At 40.5% G+C, this 23,306-nt stretch overlaps 1 protein-coding gene across 2 annotated transcripts in view; it reads left to right on the top strand.

Annotated features, from left to right (window-relative positions):
- Positions 1 to 21,772, top strand: part of LOC149180529 (S-adenosyl-L-methionine-dependent methyltransferases superfamily protein) — a 184,908-nt gene extending 163,136 nt beyond the window's left edge. For both annotated transcript variants that reach the window (XM_089416163.1, XM_089416164.1), the window contains exon 6: positions 21,570 to 21,772. In XM_089416163.1, the coding sequence (XP_089272289.1) occupies positions 21,570 to 21,757 (188 nt within the window). In that variant the 3' untranslated portion in view covers positions 21,758 to 21,772. The remainder of the gene's footprint in view (positions 1 to 21,569) is intronic.
- The last annotated feature ends 1,534 nt before the right edge of the window (positions 21,773 to 23,306 follow it).

Raw genomic sequence — 23,306 nt, 5'->3', positions numbered from 1 at the left:
AAAATGGGTCCATAATGAAGCTTCTTCTCTTCATAAGTACCTACCTTTCCTTTGAGTGTTTGAGCGTAAAGAATTTGCCTCCAGATATTTAGAAAAGGCTTCATTTTACAATTCAACACTAGTTCTCTTGAGTTGCTTAGCCAAGACAACCCGTGATGTTCAACAAAAGGAATACAAGCTACATCCTATCCAATACAAGCTCTACTTCATCTCCCTTTGAAGGCTCAATTACTGCAATTTCATTGACCAGTAAGACCCATAATTGATGCAAAACATTGGAGAGTAATATATCTCAGAAACTCTGTTTCATAAATTGTATTCAATAGCTCTGAAATAATACCCCCAAGTTCAAATTCTTTCAAATCTGTGGTAACATATTTCTCCTCAACAACTTCTTTTTTGCAATTTTCTTTACCATCCACTCTCAATAATGCTTTACAAAGCAATCTGTCTAACAACTTTTCTCCCCTTTCTAGAGTTTAAAGGGGTAAGAGGGGCTAGAAGCTCAAGTCTGTCAGCGACCTCACATGTTATGATGAAAATCTTGTCATGTGATGAAAAGCACAATTTTATCACTCATACAATATGAGAGGGAACGAGACTTTTTTCTTGTGCTTCCTTTAAGTGCATAAAATGGGTCCATAATGAAGCTTCTTCTCTTCATAAGTACCTACCTTTCCTTTGAGTGTTTGAGCGTAAAGAATTTGCCTCCAGATATTTAGAAAAGGCTTCATTTTACAATTCAACACTAGTTCTCTTGAGTTGCTTAGCCAAGACAACCCGTGATGTTCAACAAAAGGAATTTCCAAGTGGGAATTCCACCCTCATTTCAGAGAACTTCAAGTGTCTCCCTAGTGAGGCAATGTGGGGAACTCAATTCAAAGCTTCCATTGGACATCATTGTAGGAATTTACTCTGTAGTGCGCATTTCTTGGGAGTAGAGGGATTTTCGTGGAGCACATTGTGGGAGCAAGCGTGGGTTAGAGGCTCTGGGTTTTTGCAGGGAATCCTCTTATTGTTAGACTAGAGTTTCGATAGTGATTTGCCGGGCTGGATTGAAGGCTATTTGTTGGCGGGAAAAACTTCCCTAAGGTACGGGTTGACAACCTCAACATATCGAAGGTAGACTATCAACAAGAAGCATACGTTCAAGCAAGCAAACTAGATAAACTACCAAAGTTGGGTTTGAGAGGAGTACCTATAGGTCCTACGTTTGATGACGGTCCCGTAGGGTCTGAACCCTCTGCTTCCTCCAAAGTGATCAGATCTGCAACACAATTCAGAGAAGCATATACATAGCAAGTAGTTCAAAGTACGTGCATAATAAACATGTTAGATCATAAAGCATAAACATATAAATCATGACATATTACACATGAATCATAACATATTAGGAACAAGACAGAGCTTCTTTATTGATATCAACAAATAGTAGTGGATATATACAACCTAATCCAACCATGGCACCAATGAAACCTTCCTCTGGATCCGTCTAGCCCAAGCCTCAAAGATCACCTCTCAAGCATGTGCAAAAGGATGCCATATAATGAAGGATGAGCATCTATGTAAGGAAACAAGGGTTTCCTATGACTGGGAGTGCAAGAGGCATAAGGAAAATCAGACTTGATCTGGGGACAAAAAGGACTATAATGTCGATATCCTATCTCTTTCTATGATTAGGCCTTCCCATGAGGTGTATAAATACCACCAGAAATCAATTGATTCAGTTAGGCCACGGGCTCTTGTAGGTGGGCTTTCGGTGAAACCTGTAAACCTGCCCAAAAGATAAGATATATTTTTATTTTTTCATATTTTAAATCATATACGTGGGTTTTGTATTATAGTATCCGCGTGTGTACACACTTTCGAAACCGCATAACAATATAGTTATTTATGGAGGGGCGGGCCATGACCCCCGACCCCTCCCCACAGCCCACATAATGCTGCAATTAACATGGGGTGGGCGACCATGACACTGCCACCCCACACCACAGAGCCACAACCCATAACCATTATATGTTAAAAGGAGGGAGTTGGCTGGTGGGCCGGCCCTTGGGGCACAGACCCAACCCACAATGAACCATTTATTGCAACGACCATTACCAAAAAGATTCAGAGGTGGAGCATGGAGGTACGGTGGGCGCGTCGCCCAAGGTGGGGCCAACCCAACCAAACATTTATTTTTAATTTTTAATTTTGTTTATAATGTAAAAAAAAAGGAGGCGGGGTTTGATCGCCCGACCTCCTCCCTATTAATCGGATCCCCAACCAACTACCCTACAACGAATTGGTTGAAGAATCCGCCGACATTTTTTATTTCAAACGAAGTTTTCAGTGCGCTCAGTCAGAGGAGGCAATGCATGCAATATGAGGCATAATTTTGTAGGAGGGCCGAAATTTCACTTTGTCAGAATTTGACAAATTTTATATGGTTTCAGCACTTCTCGACGCGACGAACACAATGGGGCTGTCCGTTTCTCCATCAGAGTTCTACATTTTTTGGCCATTTTTCGATATGGCGGTATAAAACTCCTTTTTGTGACTGATGCTTGTACTCTTCTTTCTCATGCCATTTAATGAATGAAGGCCTCCCCATTGATCGAGCAGGGCATGGAGACGTAGTCCAAGACGGATGAACTCCAAAGGGTGCCATGATGTAGAAATGGATTCTCATGGTAGTGGACAAGGGGTTGGCCCTTTGTTTTCCAAGCAAGAACCTGTGGTGCTCCCAAGTGGGTGTGGGGCACAAGATCATCCTCATGTGTCTCCAAATGGAGTGGAAGTGCCTGTAGATCATCTGTAAGGGCTGGAATGATGGCATAAGACCTCCCTCTACAACAGGGGACAATCCTCTGGGTTCTGGAACATTTGCCAAGTGAATGGTACATTTGTGGAGTCAGTTGGGCATGGTGAACGATGTGTATCATCCTCATCCAAAAGGTGGAATAGAAGCAATTAACGAGCGCTGTTGGGGATCCATGAAGTAATCTTGGCTATGGTGGAGGCCCATGGCTCTCAATGCTCACCCTACAAGTGCCAATGTGGCCCTTTGGAGGGCTATGACCCCGTATAGGGAGACCAAGCCTCAAATGGGAATCCACTTGCAATCCTACATAAGGTCCATTGTGTCCCCTTCCCTCCAATACAATAAATCATTAGAATACTCAAGTAAAGGAGCTTGCAACTCCTGGAATCAATGGGGCACTTCATGGTGGCACGCCCATCCATAGTAGGCTTTGGTATGTAAAAGTGTCTCCAAGCTCAATTACGGGTTAGCAAAGGACCCTATCAGGTGGTTTCAACCTATAGAGGGGGTGACATGTTCGTGGTACATCCCTTAAATGGTAGGTGGAAAATGATATAATAATGGAGTGGAGTGGGGATCAGGGGAATTATCCAAACCACATGTCAAGGTGTAGGGGTGGCTGTACACACCTGGGTATATGAGTGTTGGAGGGAGCAATTTGTGGTACATGAGTTACCTTGACCTTTGTTTTTCCACTCTTCTTCATATGTCTTTTGCCTTTTATTGATTTTTCTTCATAACTGTTCGGGGCTCTAGGTGATGAGAGCATGATGTGTAATATGTAGCAGTGGATACCCCCTTAAGGTGGGGCGATTCATTGCCCAACAGGGGTTGGGACAATCATGGGGTCCTTAACGATAGAGGGGGCTTATCTAGGGCCCATAGGAACCAGGGTGATGGCCATGGATAAGGGGTAAAGCTCATCTTTGGCTTTTGCCCACATGCTAAATTTGTATGTCCCGGCCATCTTTTGCATTTTGTGGTACATTTCTTGTTGAGCATGGCCAAATTGTGCTTTTTATTTTCTTTTTAGCTTCATCAACCTCAGGGGCATCGTTCCAGGCCCGACCCAGCATGTGGACAAGGGAAGGGGGAGGCTAACCCTATGTGGACCTAGTGGACACATGTGGACTTGGATGGGAAATTAGATGAATGAGGCTAAAATGAGTGGTAGAGGAGTGATATAGGTGGTATCGGGAAGCTGGACCATGTAACCAAAATTGATATTTCCCATGTAGTGCCAACCCAAAAGCCAAATGGTCAGTAAAGGAGATTACACGGGATTAGGATACAAGGGTAACCACGAAATCAAGCAGTGGAGACAAGAATAAAAGCCTAACCCACTCTTTCTACTGAATCCCCCAACCAATCCATGCTGAAAAGTGGCCATGACAAGGAAAATTACTCAGCAATACCAATGAAAAGCCATAACTCTACGGTTGGGAAGCCCACCTTTAGACATACATTCATGACAAGTGGTCGAGGGACCACATGGCTGGCTCTGGTGGCAGAGACAATGGAACATTGAGCTATCTAGCGACTTCATGGGGCTGTTGGATGCCTGTTGAGGACTTTCTAGGAGAAAAAATTTCTCCTATATCCCTACCCACAGGTGGTGGCTAACACTACCCACAACATTTTCATCAGTTCTAGGCCGACCTTCTGGCATTGAAAACGAAGGCCAATACAGTCTAAGAGATCATTTTGCAGCAGAACGAGAAGCTGGAGGGCATGAGAGTAATTTGTGCCGAGTAAGTTGCCAAGTTGGCTTGCGTTGGGGAACGGTTGGATTCCCTAATGGTACAACTAGAGGAGTACTCGTTGGAGTGTTAGAGCAACCCTTTGAAGGCATACATAGATGGGGCTGGCAGCACTATTAGGTTACCTCTACCCATTTGAGAGAGAGAGGCAGAGCTACCTAGTCAAATTTCTTGTGTTGACCAGGAGAACGAGATGAGGTGACATGACTTGCATAGGGTGCAACATTTGCATGTTGGGGTTGTTGCGCATGCGGGTACGCCTACATTCGATCCTACCCTTGGGGTTGGATGGCCAAAGATTTTGACTTGGTACTCGGTGAAGTGGGTTGGACTCACGGAGATGGTCGTAGTCCAGAGTGAAGCTCAGTGGGAGCTCTCAGACACTGAGGGTACTAGAGGCCCAGGTTGGCATTGGGATCTCGGTGGGGGTTCTTATTCGATTTTAGACATGCAGGATGGCTATGGCATCGATGGGATAGTTGACCCAATGACTGAGAGCATGCATTCCTGAGGGGGGTTCCAGTCAGTGCTAGTGGCCGGGCGGTTTTTTAGTAGACTCCATGGGTTGTTTTGGCATGTTGGTTGTGCATGGAGTCGTAGGATGATTAGCATTTGCTGGAAACAACTGGTCAGAGGAGGTGGCATGGGTAGGCCACCAGACTGAGCATTGTATGGAGACAATGCTCTCGCATTGATGTATTGGGCACAGGGGCTCTTGAGGATCGACACAACAGTGATATACCTTCTAGCAGGTGTGTAGTTAGGTCGCTCAGGTCTACCAAGATGGATGAGGAGATATGACGCGTATCATGGTCGGTTCACTCGCAGAGTGGCAGATACTTTGGCATCTAGTGGCAGATACTTTGGCATACTTTGGTGGATACTTTAGCATCAAATGGTGTATAGGGCTATTCAGCAAGTAGCAGTGTCTTGCAGAGGAGCATGGAGATGCATGGTGGTATGCTGTAGCATGTCGGTTTGCGTTGTGGAGTAGGATGGACTCATGTTGCATTGAGTACACGCATGGAGTGTTAGGTACAGTGACACAGGCAAGATAAGAGACGATTTAGGATGTGTTGTGCTCTACAACAACCCCCCATTTCATACAATTTTATTCACAAAACTATAATAGAAATGGGTCCCTTTTTATTTTTAATTGGTATCAACTTTGTATTATTCAATAAAGGTCTGAAAACAAAATGAAAACATTACAAAAAACCTTTTTGAAAAACTAATTATTTGGTCTTATAATATAAATGATTAATCTTTTATCATTACGATAAAGCGATCGCAAGATCGCATATCGCAATGACAAAGGAAGCATAACTTAAAGACCCATTAGTTTTCCCCGACGCGATGACATGCAATAGGCTATCGGATATCAGCATTAATAATTTCCCATAACAAAAGCGTCCCTTTCGCCCCGATGCGATGCGATATCGCTATCGGTGATCGGGGATTCCAAAAGGTGTCAATTTAAAGATTTAAGTTTTCCCCAATGCCCGATTGCGATAAAGCTAAAAGCGCAAACTTCAAAAAACCGTTAAAGCAGAGGTATTAAGATTAATTCGTATTAAAAGCCTTATCTTTCAAACAGTGATTCACCTGCGCTCAATCGCCAAAACATCCAAGGCACGCTTAAACAAATCATTCGACTGATAAGCGATATGATGGGCATTTAAAGGATTGGCATGTTTTAACTGCCATTTAATGAAATAGTAAGCTCAAAAAATCTTCTCATAGATTGTATCCGCGGCCACTTTAAGTTAATCCTTCATCATTCATTGATCAACATATCTCACTCGTATTTGGTTTTCGCTACCAATTCTCTGTGTTACGCTTATTTCTACTACTGTGCAGAATTCTTCCGAAGTAATAGATTCAAGCAGAATGGGGAAGAAGTCTAAGAAAACCGCAATCGCTTCCACTGCACCAGCCACAGGACAAGTCGTCGTTGATCCAACAACTAAAAAGAAAGGATTAATATCTGATACTACATGTTCAGGACTTGGCAAGACCACTTGGCAAAGTACCTATAATTTGATTGAGGCTGAAGAACCAAAGGTGACGGTAGTACAAGCTACAGCTGGATCCAATAGAAAATCTGATGGTACTTTGAAAGACTTGGCCGACTCTTTCCTTCATCGGATAGCGGCTCGGGAACAAATTCTCCCATATACAGATGTGGTGAGGTGGGCAATTGAGGAAATCCCAATCACAGACAGAACCTTCTGCACCGAGATGGGAGAATCTTCAGTTCATTCAAGGCTAATGACTTGAGGCAAATGTATCATTTGCCTGAGCCAGAGAAGAAGTACAACAAGGCATTTCTGGAGAAATTCCGAAGTGAGAACGAAACTGTATCCGAACCCATTCGGGAATGGAGGCAAAATCCAGCGAAACACAAGCATGAAACTTCCGGTAAGTACTCTGTTGATTCTCTATGTTCTCCGTATTGTTATGCTGGGATGATGATGTGTAGATTGTGGGGGTTGCACGATTCCGCTAATTTCACTATAGAAATGGTTCCCTTGATGGAAGCGGCATGTAATAGTGAGATAATGGATTGGGCAACCATACTGTCAGATAAGCTAGCGACAACAGTTCTTAGTTTTAGAACTAAAACTTCCGTCTCAGAAAGGTTTATTCCCCCATTCTACTACAGTGCTTATATACTAGATACCCTGTGTTTTAATTCTGAGTTTCCTGTACTCGGCTGGAGGTGGACTGTGCAAGACCCCACGCCTATTCACATATACCATCAGAAATTGTGGAAGACTTCCTATAAGCACCATTTATACCAAGTCTGCAACGGCTTCATGTTACCCATTCATTATTCTATTTTTAATAAACCTGCTCCCAAAATTTCTTACCAAGCAGGGATTGATTTGACATCAATAGGAAGATGGTTCGGAGAGGAGAAATTTACTTATATAAGAATTTTCGGCAGCCAAGCCGAACCTCATGTCCTTCCTTTGTACATACCTGATAAACTGCTGGCAAGGGAGATAGCCTATCAGATTATTGCCGAAGGAGTTACACAAACTCTGAAGAAAAATAAGAAACAGGTCTGGCCTTCCTTTCTTCTGAGATGCGGTGTCTACACTTCGCATGATTTCAAACATGCAGAAAAAGAAGCTACGAAAATGAAATCATTAACTCTAGCGACTCTCCCAAATAGGCGATTTGATCCCAACAAAGTCGCCTATAATGCACTTGAACAGGCCAAATTGACAAAGTTTGATCATGGAAGATAAGTTTGATGACCTGTTCTCTTCAGCTGAATCAATGTATCAAGTTAGATCGCTGACCATAATGCAATAAAAAGATGAAGGGTTAGTTGAATTCAACAGACTTAGAGAACAGAGGTTGCAAACTCTGCCTCTAGATCTGTTAGCGACAACCCCAGCAACAAGACCAAGCGAGCCTGAACAACGACATACTAAGGAGCCTTCGGTTACAACAAAAGAACAGGAGAAAGTGCAGGAGGAAACCCAGACTAAAGAACAGGAGAAAGTTCAAGAGGAAACCCAGACTAAAAGGCAGGAATAGAGCAACATAGAGGTAAATGCGGATACTCAAATTGATCCCAAATTGCTCCAGGAATGGCAGCAATTTGATTCAATTATCAGTAATCTTGAGTGCTCAAAAGACACCGAAACTTCAAAAGTGGCAGATACACAGGAGACCACTTCAAAACAGGTTCCAAACAACGGCCTACACAATTCAAAGGAAGTAGAAATAATCCCAAAGGATCCCTCCGATCAAATTATTTTGCAGATAGAAGAAATTCCTCCTTTGGATGTCTTCTATAGCCCAAGACACAAAGCTGTGGTAAAACGGCAGAGGAAGAGGAGAAGGATTGATCAACCTTCCCTTTTCCCAGAACAGACGGTCACGGGCAATGTGGTTTGGAAGGAGGAATTCGACCCCTCTGATGACCTAACAAAACTATCACAATATGTTGGAGCCTATTCGGCAGCAACAATAGACAAGGCATCAGAGGTGAGTCTTTTATTAAAAACAAAAGACCACAAAATCTTTTTATTGCAAGCACAACTAACAGAAGCACAGCAGAAAGCGGAGCAGGCAGAACAACAATTGTTAACACAACAACAAATAAATAATCAATTAACTCAACAATTGCGGGAAGAGAAACAGAGGATTGATCACAACGCAGTCCAGAAGCAGAAAGAGTTGTCTGAGGCCTTGGCACAACTGAGGGCAACAAATGAACAAATCCTGAAGTCAAAAGATGAGCACATTGCTCAACTATCAGCACAGCTTGAGAAGACAAAGGATCTTCCACAGATAGCCGAATTCAAATCAGAAGCATTACAGATAAATAAGGCATTACTCACACAAATCAAGCTTCTATGTCAACAAATCACCCAGGCGGAACCATTATGTGATTTGACGACATCTATAAGTAAACAAACAGAAAAGGCTAGAACAGACTTGGATCAAGCTGAAGAAACATTAACTGAATTTCTTGACTGGCAAGATACCGATCAGGGACAAGCGGCAAATTTACCAAGGATTTTAGAATCACATAAAGAAATATTATTTACAGAATGGCAGTCCCAGTTAATGAAAGCAGAGAGGGCAATTTCAAGATGCAAATCAACCACAAGTAATTTGGTTGATTTGGTTAATAATACTCTCTATTTGTCTAACATGATTTCCCAATGCACTCCAGGTAAATTGACAGCGGCGAAAACATTGGAACAATCATGTTATCCAGATCTAGAGAAAAATGGGAGATTAATTGCTGGAATCAACAGTTTAACGTGGGACACCTATTGGTTCTTCTTGGTAAAACCACACAGTCAAAGAGCTGCCTTCAAATGCCTTACAGATGCAATTGGGTATATTATTCCCGATATCCAGGATGCCACCTATGCCGCCCAGCTTAACTCTCGCCTCAACAGACCGCCCGAAGTGGAGCCAATGCTTGCGATAAGTCAGCTGAGGTTTAAAGGCAAACAACCTACTTGATGATTCATGCCGCCGACTGCCAGGTTGCTAAAAAAAGAGATATTCAAGGTCATTTGATACCAATTAAGTAGGATTTCAGTTTCATAGATAGTTAGTTTAATTTAGTATTTATAGACCCTTTCATTGTTTTGGAAAGGGTCGTAAAGTTTTGTACTTGACTTAAAGCCTGAAGTTGCACTACTGTACTTCAGGCATATTCTTTTATAAAACTGGACCAATTATTCTAATTTTGGCAAGGAAGCTTTTATGCAAATGTGCACTACTGTCTTTGTTTGAAAGTATTTCTGCGTTGGAAGAAGAATCTCAAATAGCGATTGATATCAGGAGTGACTAGCAGCTCATATGGTACTATTATCTATGTCTGAATTCATTCCTTTTATATGAATTGTCGTTTGGTCACCTTTGCTATTATTGAATATATGTATGTGTTTCAACAACATTTCTTTATTTCCTCCATTGTTGGATGTTTATGGTAATGCTTTTCTTTTGATCATATATATATTGATGATATAAATGATGAGTGTAGCAATATTGCGTTAATCACCTTGTTTAACTATTTAAGCAAAGTAATCCTTGAATGATGAGTCTTGCTCTAGACTCGAAACGTCGACAAAAAGAAAATGATGAATACTGTGGATTATCCGAATACAATCTCTCAAAAACCTCTCCACAGAAACCTGCAATCCAAAATCCTTGAATGAATAAATGTCCATGTTTATTAGGTGGAGTCATCTATATGCCTGTTAATAAACATAGATCATCAAGCGCTACACTTCAAAGTACAATAGTTCCCGGGATTAGTAGTAGTTCTTTTATTTTGCTGATAAATTAAGTTATTCGCCTATCATTAGATTAGTCAATCAATCATTCATTCATCCCGTTTATTCATTGCTGGGAAACTGGTCCCATTATCCCCAGTCGGAGCCACCATTCCAAACGGAAAAGGAGCTGTATTAAGGTCCGGACCGGGTGGTTATCCCCCAATGTTGATACAACGATTTTCGGGGCATCAACAGGATGGTACAACCGTACCAGGGGGTATTCAATGGTGTACAGGAATAGGCCGCAGTGTATAGTGGCATGCCGAGGAGTACAAGGATACTCCGTGGTATGCAGGGGCATATGGGGCTGCAAAGTGGGGTCATGGAGTGTTGCCCAGGAGACTTATGGACGGGGACACCAGGCACACCTTTGGGTGTAATTCACCCAGGATCAATGAGGACGCAAATGAGCAACATTTGATGATATCTGTGGGCATTCACACGCTTGTCCCTCTTCCACATCACTTACAGGCACAGATGATTAAGCTATTGTCGTTTGACACTCTAGGCACAAGCAGAAAGGTGTGGGGAGTTCACTTGAGATATTTGGATGGGACTTAGTGCACCAAGGGAGAAACTTCTCAGCGGTGGTATTTTGTGAGGGCACGAGTTGATAGGTACCAGATTGGGGAGTGCGTGGTTCACTGCAAAGGTACCATATGTTCCACCCTTGAGTTCACACTTAAGGGGATGCATGACACATTTTGGGCGAGGCACTATGAGGTCTCCGAGAAGTATCGGGGTGCCTTCCAGGACACAAGATAGCAGATCCCATGGTGTGGTATGACAAGCACATGGAAACTTTGCATGCACTAGATTGATTCATGATGTGTGGAGTCTATATATCGATTGCATGCAAGATGTAGAGTTGTGAAGCATGTGGATTCCAGTAGTTGTCAGGACTACATCACAACAGATCTGGTTATGGGCCACTCGATTTCGCGAGGTGTAGGTCCACGGTAGAGGGTAATTTAGCTCACTTTGCAGTGGGTTGACACATGGGGGATCGTTGAGGCCTCCATTGTATGGCGAGGCAGGTTTTCCAGTTGCAGCTCAGGAGTTGGATTAACAATGGATGGGTAGATATTGACATCGTATAGATAGCTGGGCAGGATGAGCTTGGCCTTTGTTAATATATCGTCATCAAGCTTTAGGGGAGGAGGACACAGTGTGTGCACAATGGGTAGTTTGTTAGAGTCAGATTTGCACAACAAGAGCATGGTGGCACCCTTCACGGACTAGCATGGGACCCGAGGATCATATGTTATGTAAAAATTAGTTAGGGTTATGTAAAATTAGATTATCTGTAGTATTTAGGCAAAAGGGCATGACCAAAGATCATGCCCTTTCACCAAGAGGCACCTAAGGTTGTATATAACCGGGCCTCTCTCTAAAAATGTAATTATCAATTCAGTATTCATTTATTAATAAAATATTTATATATACATATTTCTGTTTGCCATTGAAGTTTGTTACTTCATCTGGTATCAGAGCATCGAATCCTCTTGCCTGTGCTGGTTTCACGCATCTGTCCGCTGCCATACTCACTGTACGTATCACCATTTTTGTCCGTTGCATTCCACCGTTCCTTTCCGCCCACCGTCTGCTGTCCCTGACCACACGTCTGCTGTTTTACCACTCCCGTACCCCCGCCGCGTTCGTCTTTTGCACACCCTGTCCCCGCCGACATCCTCCGCACCAGTCCGCTGTCTGTCCGTTCCGCTACCCTATCCGCCCGTCCGAGCTAGCGTGCCAATGCTCTTCTCTGCTCTCTGCGTGCCGCACCGCTCATCAACCACTGTGTATTCAATGTTTCAGTCAAACCGGATTCCACAACACGATGTCTAGCCACCTTTCATTGCTCCTGTTGATCAACCAATACGACGTGACGTTACGCTGTCCTTGATACTCGCGGTGATATCCGCTTGAAGCGTCGGTCAAACGATCGTGACCTCCCGGGTGGACGTGACTGTCCGTGTTAAAAATATATAATTTATAACGTTACATATATAATTATAACGTCAGATATATATAATGTCCAATATATATACATATATTCAAATATATATAACGTTTATTTATGTATAACGTAAAATATATATTTATAACGTGAAATGTATATTATATATTATATATATATATATAAGGTTAATTTAATTAATTAATTAATTTTTTTTTTTAAATTTTAAGCTGGCAGATAAATACACGCCCCCACATACTCGCTAAATGTCAATGACAATGGTTGATTTCCAAAAAAAATTATTGGACGCGGAGCATAAGATAAATAACAACCACGACGAGGTCAATAAAAGATTAGATGAATTCCAGATCAAGCTTGAGGGGCAGGCTGACAATATCAAAAATCTTCAGGATACGACAAATCGAATAGAAATAAAGATGGAAAATCAACATGTCCAAACAGAAGTAGATCTCAGAGAGTCCTTAACATTGCTGAAACTTCTGTGTAAAAAGATGAATTGTACACCCGCACAACTACTACAAGAAAATGAAGAGAATCAAGAGCACATCTCATCAAATTCAACAAAGTCAACAGACTCTCATGAAAAAGCTGAATCCCCAAAAAAATCAGCGACACCCCACCAAGAAGTGAGTAACGCGACTCTTACAAACAAGCAACTCTGGGATACCTTTACCAATCAACACCCCTTTTTCGCTCAACCATTAGCGACATACTAGCGAAGGGCAAAAGTCGAGATGCCTAAATTCGACGGAAACGAAAAAAACAATGTTGCATGGATAAATAAAGCAGAAGAATACTTTGAGATATATGACATCAATGATGATGACGAAAAGCTCAGGCACGCATCCATGAAAATGGAAGGGGAAGCATATAATTGGTATATGTGGTGGAAAAAGACAACACACGTCATTAGCTAGAGAAAATTTACGGATGCATTTTTTAGAAGATTCCAAGGTGTAAAGGAAGAAGAGTTCTTTTCAAAACTCATCAAATTACGACAAAAAGGAAGTGTGGACGAATACATTCAAAAATGGGAAACCTTAGTAACACGAGTACCTGGGTTATCAGAATCTCGTCTAATTCAATCATACGTCTCGGGGCTCAAAACCCATTTACAAGTAGAACTTGAGATGCATGACATTACATCAATAGAAGTAGCAAGACGAAAAGCAAAAACAGTCGAAAAGAAATTCGAACAAATATTTTGGTCAAAATTCGAAAAAACATATACAAGACGAAGAATACCCCAGTATACAGACACAAACAATACAAGATATGTTCCACCACTTCGTCGTGAAGATGAAAAATCTAATGTGGAAACGCAAAGGATAAAAGAGGGTAAATGCAAACGTTGTGGTGAGAAGTGGGACCCCAAACATAGGTGTGCTAAAGGAAAAGAACCAAAGAACCTATATAATTGTGAAGCAACCAATGATTCAAACAATGAAGATTCTGACATAGAAGAAACAGAAGATGCCCCAGAATTCTCACCAGAATTAGATGACGGAAGTATTCCGCAAGTGTCATTATCAGCTATGACAGGTATATCACAACCTCAGACTTTAAAGTTAAAAGGACACATAAAGAAGAACAATGTAGTGGTTCTCATCGACTCTAGTAGCACACACAATTTTTTAGATGCAACCGTGGCAAAGAGACTCAATATTTTTTCATTTCCCTTACCAAACATGAAAGTGATGGTAGCTGACGGTAAGAAGATTGAAAAGGTGGGGAAATTCCATAAGGTCAAATTGCAGATTCAAGACTTTAATTTAGAGTCTCTGTTCTTCATGGTACTATTAGGAGGAGTAGATGTAGTCTTAGGTATCCAATGGCTACGAACTTTAGGTACTTATGTCGCCAACCACCAAGTACAATTTATAAAATTCAAATGGGGAGGTCAGAAGTACAAATTACACGGATTCCAAGCACCAGAGAATCAAATTGTGTCATCATCTCAGATGATGAAGATGATTCGAAAAGGAGCACCCGCTTATGTAGTATAATGTCACCAATTAGAAATGTTATCTGCAAATATGACCGGTGAAGAGTCACCAAAGATACAAGATCTAATTAGGAAGCATGAAAAAGTATTTCAAGACCTACCTATGAAGATGCCGCCTTATAGGGAAATTGAGCATACAATAGAAGTCAAGGCAGGATCAGACCCTGTCAACATCAAACCATACCGATATCAACATCACCAAAAAACGGAAATTGAAAGATTAATCCAAGGCCTTTTAAAGTGTGGGATCATCTCGAAAAGTAAAAGTCCTTACGCTGCTCCAGTGGTATTGGTAAGTAAGAAAGATGGTTCATTCAGGCTATGCATTGATTATAGAGGATTAAACAAAATAACAATCAAAAACAAGTTCTCAATCCCCTTTATCGACGAAATGTTGGATGAGCTACATGGCGCAAAGTATTTCTCAAAATTGGACTTAAGATTAGGCTACTCTCAAATTAGAATCAGATTAGAGGACATACCAAAAACGGCATTCCGAACACCCAAAGGTCGCTATGAATTTAAAGTAATGCCGTTTGGATTAACCAATGCACCAACAACGTTTCAAGCAACCATGAACGAATTATTTCATCCACATCTTAGGAAGTTTGTATTAGTATTCTTTGACGATATTCTAATTTACAGTGAAACTTGGAGGGAGTACTTGCAACATTTGGGCAAAGTTCTTACACTACTTAAAGAACACCAATTTTACGCAAAAAAATCCAAATGCACCTTCGGAAAGGAAGAAGTAGAATACCTTGGACACATTATATCCCATGAAGGCGTAAAAGTGGACCCTAATAAAATCAAAGCTATAAAAGAATGGACCAAACTTGTCAATATATCCAGGCTAAGAGGCTTCTTAGGTTTGACTCGATATTACCGAAGATTTATTAAAAACTATGCACATATAACTGCACCTCTGACAAATCTTTTAAAGAAGAATTCGTTTCTATGGGATGAGGAAGCAGGAAGGTGTTTTGAAAAATTAAAGGAAATTATGTCTAATGCTCCTGTATTAGCAACACCAGATTTTTATAAACCATTTATCATTGAGTGTGATGCTTCCGGATTCGGTATAGGTGCAGTATTAATGCAACAAGGACATCCAATAGCTTTTGAAAGTAGGAAGCTCAACAAAAGAGAACGCTTCAAATCCACATACAACAAAGAAATGTCGCTATCATGCACGCACTAGCTAAGTGGAGGCAATATCTTTTGGGAAGTAAGTTTCCATTCGAACAGACCACATCAGTCTCCAACATCTCCTTCAACAAAAAACACTTTCCGAAGAACAACAAAAATGGATTGAAAAAATTGCCACTTTTGACTTGGAAATACTACATAAAAGAGGTAAAGACAATGTAGTAGCAAATGCCTTATCCAGGAAAGATGAAGAACCAACACTACTTTCAATTTCGGTTGTTGTTCCTGAGTGGCTTAACGAAATTCGAAGTGAGTATGCCAAGGATCCGGAAATAACGGCAATAATCAATAACCTTCCCAACAACTCAAAATTTGAGTGGAAGAATGATATACTATGGTACAAGGGAAGAATCTATCTAAATACAAATTCCAAGTTTAAATTTAATATACTCAAGGAATCACATGACTCACCGTCAACTGGACATGTAGGATTCTTTAAGACTTACTACAATGCACGTCAATCCTTCTTTTGGAAGGGAATGAATCGCGATATTCAGAAGTATGTAGCAGAATGTGACACATGTCAAAGGAATAAAAGCGAAAATATTACGACACCGGGATTACTTCACCCTTTAAACATTCCAAATCAGAAATGGGAAGAAATATCGATGGACTTTATCAAAGGATTACCAGTATCTGAAGGCAAGGACAAGATTTTCGTAGTAGTCGACAGACTCACCAAATATGCTGACTTTATGGCAATAAAGAAATCATACTCAGCAAAAGAAATCGCTGAAATATTTTGCAAAAATATATATAAGTTACACGGTTTTCCGAAAGTCATTATGAGTGATAGAGATGCCAAGTTCAAGGGTAATTTTTGGAAGGAATTGTTCAGCCATATAGGAACCTACCTAAATATGAGTTCCGCTTATCACCCTCAAACAGATGGCCAAACAGAGGTTGTCAATAAATGTTTGGAGGCCTACCTACGTTGCTACGCTACAAGAAAACAAAGTAAGTGGGCTCAATGGTTACATCTTGTTGAGTGGTGGTATAATTCCACTTATCATACATCAGCAAAAATGACGCCATTTCAAGCTTTATATGGGTATGAACCCCCGAAATGGAAGGATCTAGCTATTGTCCAGAGACTCCAGACAAATCTACCTACTGTTAAAGATCAACTAGAAGAAACCCAAAAAATCGTCCAAATATTAAAAGAAAACTTGAATAATGCAAGGAATCGTATGAAGCAACAAGCAAACCGTAACAGAACCAAAAGAGAGTTTGAAGTCGGAGAATGGGTGTTTGTCAAGCTCCAACCATACAAACAATTATCCTTAAAATAGAAAGGAAAAAACAAATTGGCACCAAAGTTCTATGGACCTTATTAGATCAACAAAAAGATTAGCCAAGTTGTGTATGGTTTAAGCCTTCCAGAGACAAGTCGTGTTCACAACGTCTTCCACGTATCTTGCCTTAAAAGGGCACTAGGCAACAATCAATCAACGCAAACAACGCTTCCATCCCTAGATGATGAGGGAAGAGTCATTCTAGAACCAGAAGGTATTTTGTCTACTAGAGAAAGAAAGCTTCGACATCGTACTATCAAGGAATATCTGATCAAGTGGAAGGACTTACCCGAAGAAGAAGCTTCTTGGGAGAATGAATCATTTTGTCAACAACATCCGTCGTTACGTATGCTTTGAGGACAAAGCATTCTTTCGAGAGGAAGGCAATGTTATGTAAAAATTAGTTAGGGTTATGTAAAATTAGATTAGCTGTAGTATTTAGGCAAAAGGGCATGACCAAAGATCATGCCCTTTCACCAAGAGGCACCTAAGGTTGTATATAACTGGGCCTCTCTCTAAAAATGTAATCATCAATTCAATATTCATTTATTAATAAAATATTTATATATACATATTTCTGTTTGCCATTGAAGTTTGCTACTTCATCATAGTACTTAACAACTCAGGATGAGCTGGCTACTACAGGGGGAGATCACTTAGATCTTCCGTTGGGCTTTAGTGACTCGCTGATGGCATGGGGGACTTCATCAACATGGCAGGTGCAGGATGATATCAGCAGGAGCTTATGCGAAAGAGACTTCATCCCCATAGGGATTGGGTTGTATCTTCAGGAGTTTACTCTTAGTGTGCATGACATGGACTACTCAGTAGGGCAATTTCATGTGTTTTTGGACAAAGTCCTACATTATCATGATGCTCTACTTATTGATAGTATGTAGAGGGCTTTTGGTACCTATACCTGGCTAGACAATGAGTGGAGCAAGGGGTGTTTCACATTGATCAGGATGGCTTGGGATCCTGGTATTGAGAGATTCCTTCATGACAGGACAATGCAAAAGATCGAGGATGACTTAGCGATACATTTGGGACCCTGGTATTATTGGCGGTGATAGTGGCGATCAACAATCAGAGAGAGCGCTTGTTTAGGCATTGCTTGAGGACAAGCAATATTTGGTGGGGAGGACTGTCATGTCCCCAATTTTGATTTTCCACATTAGAGACAATTTTGGAAAGGGGACATTTCCGGTATTGGGATTTAGGAGAAAAAGGGAAAATTGCAACTCTAATGGAATGTGGAGGCCACAAGAAAGAGAAATTCGACCCAAGGAGGGAACTCGCACTCTTGGAGGAGAGAGAAAAGAGAAGGAAGTGCGAATTAGGGGAGAGAGAGAGTGGGGACCACAAGGGGAGAAGAGGCCAACAAATTATAAATAGAGCTTGAGGGCCTCACTTTTGGCATCTTTTGGTCATTTTACAATTCAACACTAGTTCTCTTGAGTTGCTTAGCCAAGACAACCCATGCTATTCAACACAAGGAATTTCCAAGCGGGAATTCCACCCTCATTTCGGAGAACTTCGAGTGTCTCCCTAGTCAGGCAATTTGGGGAGCTCAATTAAGAGCTTCATTGGACATCATTGCAGAAGTTTACTCATCAGTGTGCATTTGTTGGCGCAGAGAGACTTTTGTGGAGCACATTGTGGGAGCAAGCGTGGTTTAGAGGCTTCGAGTTTTTGCAGGGAATCCTCTTATTGTTAGACTGAAGTTTGGATAGTGATTTGTCAGGCTGGATTGGAGGCTATTACCTGAGTCGATTTTTCTATCTTTTGGTGGGGGCAAAGAAGCTATTGACAAGCGCTGCGGTAGGGTTTAGAGAAGTGGAGCTGAGAGAGATAAGGGCTGGAAATAGGAGGTATTTCTTAGAGGAGAATTTAGCTAGAGCTGGGAGAAATTTTCCATGGTGGATTATGGCATAATTCAATAGTACCAATACAGTGGGGTGTTTTATGGTCAGATTGGGCAATTCACACTTGCTGGGGGTCACTGGAGTTCAGTGGATTCAACTCAGACCCTTTTTGGTTTTTGTGGGTTTATTGAGAGGAGTCTCCGACTAATTTTACAAAATTTTCTCGGCGATATTCGGGCCTGAAATCCTTATTCTTATAGTAGGGCATATCACTGGTTAGCTGGTAAATTTGCATCATGCCGTGGGTTCACTTTTGGCTTGGAGTTGGGCCACACCCTTTCTGGGTATTTCTGGCGGTGTGGAGGGGAGTTCATGGTTTCAATTTCTGGGTGATCCTGGCATTCTTCAGAGCAGCATCTTCAGTCGCATTCTAGCAGCAACAACAATAATTTTCTGGGGATTGCACAGTACCAGTTTGAGCCAGTATTTCTCTAACAGGAGCAACAATAATTTTCTGGGGAGTGCACAGTACTAGTTTGGGCTAGTATTTCCTCCGGATTAGAGTTGTATCACCTGGGGTTTGCATAGCAAGCCTAGGTTCCATTGTTCTCACACTTGTACTCAGATTTTCCCCATATTTATAAAATGGCTCACATTTTCTGCTTTTATTTATTGGTGTTCTAGATTGGGTACGTTGATTTCATATTATGGCTACTGTTCTTAGCACATGTTTGGATATTACTGTTAATTTTTCCATTATGAATATTACATAGCCACTTTCTAAAAGAGTGTGTTTCTCGTCTATGTTGTGTTTGACTCCTTGCCTTGCTATAAATAGACATCTGTTGGTCTTCGTTGTTCATGTCTAGGGTTTGTTTCTTTGTCACACCATTCATCCACACAATCCCAGGCCCTGTTTTCAATCTAGGAACAGGCTATGCGTCAATGGTTCAACATTAGGTAGTGTAAGCCATGTAATCATGCCACAAATTTTTGAAGTGTGCTTAGATGGAATCTCATGGTGGATTGTGCCTGCAAAATAACCTCCATAAAGCCAATCATATTCCTCCACCCTTGTTGTTTTCTTGAATGATGAAAAAGTGTTTGGGTAAGATAGAGCAAGATGCATGGTTTCCAAGTTTCTTGCTGTAACTTGTAACTTCCATTGAGCTCCAAAGATCATTTGCTATGCTTGTGAGATAATAAATCCCATGACACTGTGGAATAGGACTTGCATTTGTATGTGGTAATAGGTGATTTGGAATATACTACCAAAGCCTAATAAGGCTATCTTTTTGTGGTTTTGGTGCATGAAGGTTCGGCTACTGGTCAACACCTATGTCTCTTAGGAGTGACCCAACCTATTTGTGCTTTTTGTGGCCTTTCTAAATCTCTTAAGCACATATTCAGGTATTGCCAAAATGTCCAGGCTGCTTGGGAATGGGTGGATAGCTTATTTGGGTGATTCGCATAGTGTCCACTAACTTGAAAAGACACCTTCCTGGAACAAAATCGACAAATACATCTACATTGTTGATTTTGTTGCCGCTTGGCAAGTTTGTAGAGTTGCAATTTTCTCCGATCTTTGGAAGTTTCATAATAGAATCAATTGTAAGAGAAAAGAGCAAGATATTTCCTTTTCTTAGTTTGAAATGATTTTGGTTATGGCCAGGAGAAAAGAGCAAGATATTATCATATTTCCTTATGTTGATAAGATTTTGGTTATGTTCAACATTTCTTTTTGATTAAAGCCCACGTCGAGAAAGGCTGTCCAGATTTAAAGCATTTGTTCCAACTCTTAGAGCATTGTAGCAAGCTCCCATGTAATATGAGTTGCTTCTCGCCCAAAAGTTCGATATTCCTTTTGCAAGCACGATAAAGTGCCATGCATCACTCTGGTCATTTCAGAGGTGGTCAAACTGTTCAAGGAGGAGAAGGATGGATGAAGGTCATTGGTTGTTGATGAACCCTAATAGAATGGCTGACTGTATCTAGTACAAAAATAATAACCCGAGTCCTGTAGCTGCAGCATCTTGTGTTTAATTTTGATGATGATCATGCTTATTGTTGGTGCATCCCCCAGGGCAGAGATAAATGACTTCAATTATTTTCTACTAATCAGCCCTAAGCCAATAACTTTTGCTCTTACTACTAGATCTTCCACAGGATTTAGAATGTTTGATGGCCTGCATTGGTTTTTGGATTTGTGAGTTTGAGTAGGGCAGGTTTTAATGCTGCTTTATGGGCCCATGGTGGTTTCCTTTTACTTTTGCCACTCTTTCTTTTTTATTTTTATTTTTATTTTGTAAAATGGTAGCTGTACACATTGTTATATTAATTGGATTAAAGAAAATTACTTAGATAGATAGATAGATAGATAGATTGATAGATGGATATATAGTTGAATGTCGGCCTTGGTTGTAGAGACCATCCACAAGGTGAATTGGTAGCCTCATGAGGGCACATGAAAATATCTTTCAAGTTTGTATGTGGTAACAAATAAGATTTTAACAGAAGTCAATATGCTTTGATTTAAAAGCTAACTATTTTGGAATGTGGCTGCTATCTCTGTTGCTTCCGATGTTTGAAGTTGTTGATGATGCTATGATATATCATCTGTCATATTTTACAGAACTTGTTAAGGTTTCAAGGATATTGTTATAAATACTATGCATTTACAAACGAGTAGATTATAAAATAAACTAGGAATACGTTTGAGCCAATTTCTCATGATATATAACATAGTCGTTAAATTGTAACTGTTATAATCTGAAGCACAAATTTTCGTTCTTCATGATTTTCAATATATACTACATCCTCATCTTTCAGACATTCAGAAGAATATTACTGCCAATGTTGGCTCTTTTGAGGATACCAAAGTAACATCTTTGCTATTGCGTTGGGGCCAAGATGTGGTCTGTCACGTGGGCCACAATTTTGATTTAATTATTGCAGCTGATTGGTACGTTTCTGTCGTTTTATCAGAGCTTTCAGGAAAGTTGAGACATAACTTGTAGTGCTATTTGTGCTCCTTTTACATTGGTTTCTGTCTATTAGGAAAAATGGAAATGAGAGAAAAATGAAGTGCAATAATAGAAAGGACTTTTATCACACATACAAAATGTCATGATAATGGTTTACCATTCTGTTTTCCTCATTTTTAAGGGATCATTCAAGAACTTTCGGTCATACCCAAAATAATAATTATTCTATGGTAATTGATGACATGTTTAGTTTCTATGGGAATTGATGACATGTTTAGGTAGACATCATGAAGGCAAAGAGCATAACTCGAGGATGATGATTAATTAACTGTTTTCAACCTGTGATCCTTAAACAAATGGCAAATATGTTAAATGTAAACACTACATATGAGATATTTCTGTTAAATGACTAATGTACCTCGTAGGTGTTGAGTCACCATCGTCAAATGAGTGAGTTGATCAGGTGAGTGAACTAAGCATGATTTATAAGAGGCAACTGTGGGCTGTTCTTTGTGGAGTGTGCTGGTCATCATCACTGGGATCACTGTCTATGGTGTGTGTATTAGGGAGGGGTAACAAATCCGAAGGGGGTACCCCTATCTATGTAAAATATACCTGTTAAGTAACTCATTAGAGTGCACAATATCATCCAATTCAACGCACACCTCAATATATGGTTAGTTAGACCAGTGCACAATAAGTGATAAGATGCCTTAAAGAATATTCAATTACAAACAAGGGCATAAACCACCACAATATAAACAGGGTTAATAGCTAATTATTAAGTTTGATGTCTGAAATAAAAGATAAGTTACAACAGTAACTAAAAACTCCAGCACTTAGATGTCACACTTTAGATTAGAAAACAAATTACCATTTGATGCACAAGAATGAAATCTAGTTGCATAAGCCAACAATGAATTTTTTTTTTTCATTCTTGAGTCAACATTTGAGAGTATGCTGTAATACGCAATTTTCCAACAAGACTCCGGTGTGGGGAGACGCGGGTGCGGGGAGACGCACAGAGGGGACATATGGGAGTACCCTCAAATTTTAGGGAAATTTTGGGGGTGTGGGGGGACGTCAAGGTATATAGAGGGGACATGGTTAAGAGCATGTGTTTCCTCTTAAGAGGTCACAGGTTCAAAACCAGAGGGGGGTAGAGTATGTATGCCTTCGTAGACTTAGTAGTCAAATCGCTGCGCGGAGGTGGGTCCCTTGTCCCACAAACAAGGGGTTTTCATACACCAATTTGGTCTCTGGCTTAGTTGTGACCTTAAAAATGGATATTATATATATAATTCAAGTTCATATTCATTGTTCACTGTTCAATAATGACAGCATAAAAATTAAATAGACAATTGAATCATTGATCCATTCTCATCATTCATTTTGATACATACATCATTCATGAATCATATGACAGACTCAAGTCTCATTATTGAATTATTCATACATACCATGAGATTCGATAAAAAAATTTAAAAATCAATAATGAAATATTCAAATACATTGATTTTATTTTTTACTTTTTATTTGGGTCTTATTAGACAAATTTAAAGGGGGACATCCAAAAGCACAT

This window comes from Pinus tabuliformis, chromosome 3_2, assembly GCF_031772625.1.
Source record: "Pinus tabuliformis cultivar Carrire ecotype Pingquan chromosome 3_2, CPIR1, whole genome shotgun sequence".
NCBI lineage: Eukaryota > Viridiplantae > Streptophyta > Pinopsida > Pinales > Pinaceae > Pinus > Pinus tabuliformis.
The sequence above is the reverse complement of the archived record's forward strand: the minus strand, read 5'-3'. Positions and strand labels throughout refer to the sequence as shown.